Source organism: Balaenoptera physalus (assembly GCF_965194825.1).
Source record: "Balaenoptera physalus genome assembly, chromosome: 1".
NCBI classification, from domain to species: Eukaryota; Metazoa; Chordata; class Mammalia; order Artiodactyla; family Balaenopteridae; genus Balaenoptera; species Balaenoptera physalus.
This window is the reverse complement of record NC_138882.1, coordinates 101,201,436-101,207,495: the sequence shown is the minus strand read 5'-3', so window position 1 is coordinate 101,207,495 and position 6,060 is coordinate 101,201,436. Positions and strand designations below refer to the sequence as shown.

The following is a 6,060-nucleotide window of genomic DNA, read 5'->3' as shown; positions in this document are numbered from 1 at the left end:
AATGCATATATTCAACCTTAATCTCTCCCCCGAGCTAAGGCTGCCCTTCTCTCCCTGGATGTCTCACAGTTCAAATAAAGGTTCATTATCGCTTCCATTTCCAACCTGCCCTCCTCCTGCTTCCAGCCATCCAACTAGTTTTCCAACTTACAAACCTCAAAGTCCCGTTTAACTCTTCTCACTGCCTCTTCCCCGTGTCCTGCTGGCCAACCAGCTATATTCACTACCAAACCCCCAGCTCCAAACTCCTAAACTCTGTCCCTGGGTCTTTACCTTCATTTCCTCCACCTGGAACACCTCCCCTCCTCCCACACCCCACCTTGTCCCAAATCCTATTCATTCTTTGAAATTTAGAACACTGGTTAACTTCAATTAATTGCCGCTTCTTCTGAGTTCGAGACAAACTGCTTCTTCATTCTAAACAAACACACATGCTAGGTTTGTTTTTTAACGACAGATTTGTATATGTCTCTCTCACTAAATCGTAAAACTCTTGAGGTCAGGGTTTTTCTGTTTTTTGCAGTTTTTTAAAATAAATCATTGGGTCTAGACAATGACTAACATTTTAGGCGATTAAAAAAATTTTGTGAATGAATGCATGAATAAATGAGTGAACTGGGAACGAGAATCTCTTCGACGGCAGCCTTTCAGAGAGATTACGGAGAGGGTTATAACTCATACTGAAAACACGAACATTATGTAACCAAGTAGGCAACATACATTGTAACAACATACACCTACCTGCCTATAGAGGGCAGGTAATTGCTATGCATCTATGGAGACTATTTTTAGGCTTTTCAGTTCCCGGTATAGACAGACAAATTTTAGCAAGGAAGGTACTATTTTCATCCCGTCTGTACTCTTTTCTCCTGGAAGACAGGAATTAAAGAAGAAACAAGAGAAAACGCCTGTAGCAGCACAGTGCCTGAGTCCTCAACACATTTTAATCCTTTCCTTGTCCTTCCTCGTTTTGTATTAGGAGGCACATGAATTTAGAGTACCTAAAAGAAATTTTAGTTTTAGGATTTCAATTTGACGAAAACAACGTCGTGGAGATTCTGATTAACCCTATTAACCCATGACTCTCAAACCCAAGGGAAAACAATATCAGTGGAGGGGAAGGGGAAGAAAGGGGGCGGAGCAAAAACTGAAAGAAAGGCGGAGAGGAAGCTGTAGAAGGAAGTTCGTTTTTGGTAGGATTTGTCTTTTTTTAACCCCAGAGAGGCGTGACGCCCTAACGCCCCGAACCTCCACGCCCGCCTTCCCGCTTCCGCCCGGCAGTGCGCTGCTGGCCGCTGCCGCTGGGGGCGCCTCCGACCCCGAGGCGCTGAGGAGGCGGCGGCAGCGGCAGCGGAGGTTCTCGGAGCTTCGCCTCCCCTCCTCCCAGACGGGCGGTGGCGGCGGTTGCAAGCTGCACACCGAAAGGGCGCCCACCGCTCAGGCGAGCTGCAGCACGACCGCTCCCCGTGGGTGGGCGGGGTCCGCGCCGCGGCAGCCGCCGCGCTCCGGCCCGGGCTGCCGCGAGAGGAGGCGGCGGAGGCGGCGGCCCCGGCCCCGGCGGCGCCCCCACGCGCAGCTCGCAGCCCCGGGCATGGGGCTGGGCGGGCCCGCGGCTCGGCCGAGTTGAAGCGGCGGCGCCGGCCCGCGCGCCCCTTAGGGCCGCCCCCGCACCCCGCTCGCCGGCGTCTGGCTCTCATGATGATGAAGAAGAAGAAGTTTAAGTTTAAGGTGGACTTCGAGCTCGAGGAGCTCTCCTCGGTGCCCTTCGTCAACGGGGTCCTCTTCTGCAAGATGCGGCTGCTGGACGGCGGCAGCTTCACCGCCGAGTCCCCCAGGTAACGCGCCGGCCGCTGCTCCCGAGCAGCTGCGCCCTCGCCTGCCCCGCAGGGGCTTGTTGGATGGGCAGCATCTCTTTCCGTGGCCCATTTGCTCCAGGAGGGCGGCCAGCCTCGTGAGCTCTTCTTTCTCTAGGGACCCGTCTGAGATCGGTCAGGAGTGTATCGATCTGCACAAAGTGCTTCGCAAATGGGTTCTCGGCTGGGGTAAGCCACCTGTGCTCGTGATTCCAGATGGTTCCTGGTATCTGCTCTTCCCTCCTAAATTCTCTTGGAATGGGAGCGATGGTCAGAAGGGAGAGGATGCTTCTGGTTTCTCTTCAGACCCTTCCATATTTGTGAGATGCAAAGTGGAACTTGAGCTGTTGTTAAAACAAAAATAACCCAAACTGCTCGAGTTCCAAGAGCGCCCGCTCTAAACGGAAGCCTTTGCTTTTGGCCTTTCTTCTTCTCCGTGTTGGTTACTGGAGGGCGCTGGAGTCCAGGATGAGGCCGGGGTAGGCCTGGTCAGGCTTGAGTCAAGTGTTCCCTGGCACAGACAGGACAACAGTTTGTGCCTCATCTCAGAGCTGCGTGTCCAGTTACGCCCTAACACAAACTGAATTACCCGTCTTGAGGTGACCGCTAGTGGCTCTCAGTGGAGAGGACATAGAACCAGAAGGAGAGCCCAGGCCCTGCTCTCATTTTGAAATGAGCCCCTGGGCACTCTCAGGGAGTGTCGTTGGCAGGTTACAGAATGAAGTCAGGAGTGGTAGTGTTCCTTGAGTCATTTCAGGGGTGTTTGTAGGTTGACAGATCTCTCCTAGGGGTAAATGTTCCTTAAGAAAAGAGAAAACTTGCGGAATTTTAAAAAATGAACTTTTAAGTTCCTGAGATCAAGGAATAAGGCTCATAGTTAATGCTTATTTTGCTTAGATGTGCTGTTCATGCACTTCATTTTTACCCTAAAAAATATTCTGCTTTCCTTTTATCTGTCATCCCTATTAATAATGTAAACGAAATAATGTCCATGGGTTGTGGAATTGGGACCAGAAAATTGTCCGCAGTGGCAATATTGAAGCCTATGAGAGCCAAAAACTGTAAATGTCAAGTTGGCCAAAGCAAAGGACGTATGAAGCAATACTGAGTCTCAGAATTAAAAAAAAAAAAAAAAAGATCAGCTGAGTATAGTTTTTTAGATTAAACTATGATGACACATCTACACAGTCATTTTTAACACACTGGTAAGAGAACACTGTAACTCAGAATGGTTGAGCAAATATTGTACCAGCTCTTAAGGTGCTGAAGTCCAAAGCCAATTCTTGAATGTTCTGTAGGTGCAAATGACAGTCTTACCCTGTTCTGTGGCAAAGTCCCACCCACCACTCTGGCAGTTAGACCAGCTCTCCTGGGCCAGTGGTGACACCTGGTGGTCAGGGTACTTCCCTGCTCCCTCCTTTCTCCCTCAGATTATTGGTTTGGCTTGCTTGTAAATCAGTTATTCTGGTGTTGCACAGTCATTTATTCAGCAAATAGGTATAGGCTAAACCCTTTAAATATCGTATTTAATTCTCATAGCAAGCCTATGAGGTAGGGATCCCCATTTTGTAGATGAATAAACTGAGATTCAGCATAACTAACTTTCCCAAGGTCCCCACATCTGGTAGGTGAAATGCCAAAATTCTAATACAGGTCTCTCTAATTTCAAGCAGATTGAGGCCATGTAAAGGAGAAAATTGTGTGTTGTGCTGAAGAGGGAGCTTCCCAATGGTTTTAACAAGCAAGGGGTGTAATTTGATTTGGAATTTGCAAGATTGGAAAGGAAAAAGCAGAGTATCCTGTATTAAATTTACCCCTTTTTCTTCCAACTGAAATGTGACTTTAATCAAAGTCAGTTAGGTTAAGAGTAGTGCTCTGTATAACCAACCAAACAACACCCATATAGTTTGGAGGGAAGTGGTTCATAAGAAGGAGCATGTTCCTTATTAGGTACAGGTAGTTGGTGTAAAGCTAAGACCAAGATTTTGGAATGAGGTGGATCTGAACCTAAATCCTAGCTCCACCATGACAAACCTGGGTCGGTTACTTAGCCTCTCCAAGCTTCCATCTATAAAATAGAAACCATCACTGGCTTATGGGGGTGTTGTGAGGACTTAGTAAGACGATGCATCTAAAACAGCTACCACAGTGCTCTGGCACCAACTGACATTTAAAAAGAAGACAAGGAGCTTGTCTGAAAGAGTTTGTTTCCTTTACACGTTATACTTAATTTTTTTCTCCTGGCAACTATGAAAGTATTGATTTCAAAAAGATACCTCATTTTAGAAGAAAAAAGAAAGAAAACCAGAAATACCTAAGGATGTGAATTATTTAAAAATTGCATAACTTAAGGCAGAAATGTAGAGAACAAACGTATGGACACCAAGGGGGGAAAGGGGATGTGGGATGAACTGGGAGATTGGGATTGACATATATACACTAATATGTATAAAATAGATAACTAATGAGAACCTGCTGTATAGCACAGGGAACTCTACTTAGTGCTCTGTGGTGACCTAAATGGGAAGGAAATCCAAAAACGAGGGGATATATGTATACATATAGCTGATTCACTTCGCTGTACAGCAGAAACTAACACAACTTTGTAAAGAAACTATTCTGGGACTTCCCCAGTGGCGCAGTGGGTAAGAATCCACCTGCCATTGCAGGGGACACGGGTTCGATCCCTGGTCCGGGAAGATCCCACATGCCGCGGAGCAACTAAGCCCGTGGGCCACAACTACTGAGCCTGTGTGCCGCAACTACTGAAGCCCACATGCCTAGAGCTCGTGCTCCGCAGCAAGAGAAGCCACCGCAATGAGAAGCCTGCACACCACAACGAAGAGTAGCCCTCGCTCGCCACAACTAGAGAAAGCCCACGTGCAGCAACGAAGACCCAACACATCCAAAAATAAATAAAATTAAATCTTTAAAAAAGTAAAAAAATCGGGCTTCCCTGGTGGCGCAGTGGTTGAGAATCCGCCTGCCAATGCAGGGGACACGGGTTCGAGCCCTGGTCTGGGAGGATCCCACATGCCGCGGAGCAACTGGGCCCGTGAGCCACAACTACTGAGCCTGCGCGTCTGAAGCCTGTGCTCCACAACAAGAGAGGCCGCGATAGTGAGAGGCCCGCGCACCGCAATGAAGAGTGGCCCCTGCTTGCCACAACTAGAGGAAGCCCTCGCATAGAAACGAAGACCCAACACAGCCTAAATAAATAAATAAATAAATAAATACTAAATTTATTTAAAAAAAAAAAAAAGTAAAAAAATAAAGCAACTATACCCCAATAAAAAAAAAAATTTTTAAGGCATTTAAGTGTTTTAAAAAGAAAATTGGCGTAACTTTTCATTCTTGGGTACCAGTCTAGGCAGTGCATCTCTAAATAAATGCTAGATTTTAATTTTTAAAAAAATCACCTGTACCTCTCATAAATCAAATATAGTTAACACTTAACATTTCTCCCATAAAAATATGCAATGAACTACACAGAAAAGGGTTAACTAGCAGGCCCAAGACTGCTTTCCTGAGAAAGGCCTGTTTACAGTGTTTTTGCTGGCATCTGGGAACCTGAATGTTCAGCAGTTGCCTACACTGACATCAAACTTTAGAGTGGCTCATTGTGCCTAGACTACAGTGTGATTTGTGCTGAATACTTTCTGGGAGTCTGGAATTTTGGCCTATTCTAGGCAGAGGGTGCCTACGTGACCAGCCCGGAGGTGCCTATGTGGGTGGAGGGTACCCTTAGGTACTGCATCTCTAATGAGTTTCCTTGGTAGACACATGTGTTGTCACAATTTGATGTTGGAGAAATTGTGTTCTGGATGACTCCACTGAGAAAGAACTCTTGGAAGCTTGCACTTGGTTTCTGAGGACTTTGTTCTGTGCCCCTTCCTCCTTTGCTGATTCTGCCTTGTATCGTTTTGCTATAGTACCTGTACGATACATCTTAGACACGGGTATGACTCTATGCTGAGTCCTGTGAGTCCTCCTAATGGATCACTGAACCTGGGGGTGGTTGTGGGGACCGCTGATGCACGAACCTACGTAAAAGAATAATTCATTTTGTTAAAGAAAAGCCTGGGAGGTACATAGCAAATTATAAATATATTTAAATATATTTTGTTTTGTGCAAAAACTAAAGATGAAGATCATTCATTGTTTACCAAATGTTAATTGAGCATTTACCAAGTTTCTAGCTTCCTGT

At 46.5% G+C, this 6,060-nt stretch overlaps 1 protein-coding gene across 7 annotated transcripts in view; it reads left to right on the top strand.

Annotated features, from left to right (window-relative positions):
* Positions 1-1,337: 1,337 nt before the first annotated feature.
* EEIG2 (EEIG family member 2) overlaps positions 1,338-6,060 on the top strand; it is a 113,485-nt gene continuing 108,762 nt past the window's right edge. For 6 of the 7 annotated variants that reach the window (XR_014261296.1, XM_082452660.1, XM_082452655.1 and 3 more), the window contains exon 1: positions 1,338-1,835. Coding sequence is in view for 6 of the 7 variants with exons in the window: in XM_082452660.1 (XP_082308786.1) it covers positions 1,696-1,835 (140 nt within the window). In the remaining variant the exon portion in view is untranslated. The remainder of the gene's footprint in view (positions 1,836-6,060) is intronic. The other variant, XM_082452659.1, reaches the window with a different exon arrangement.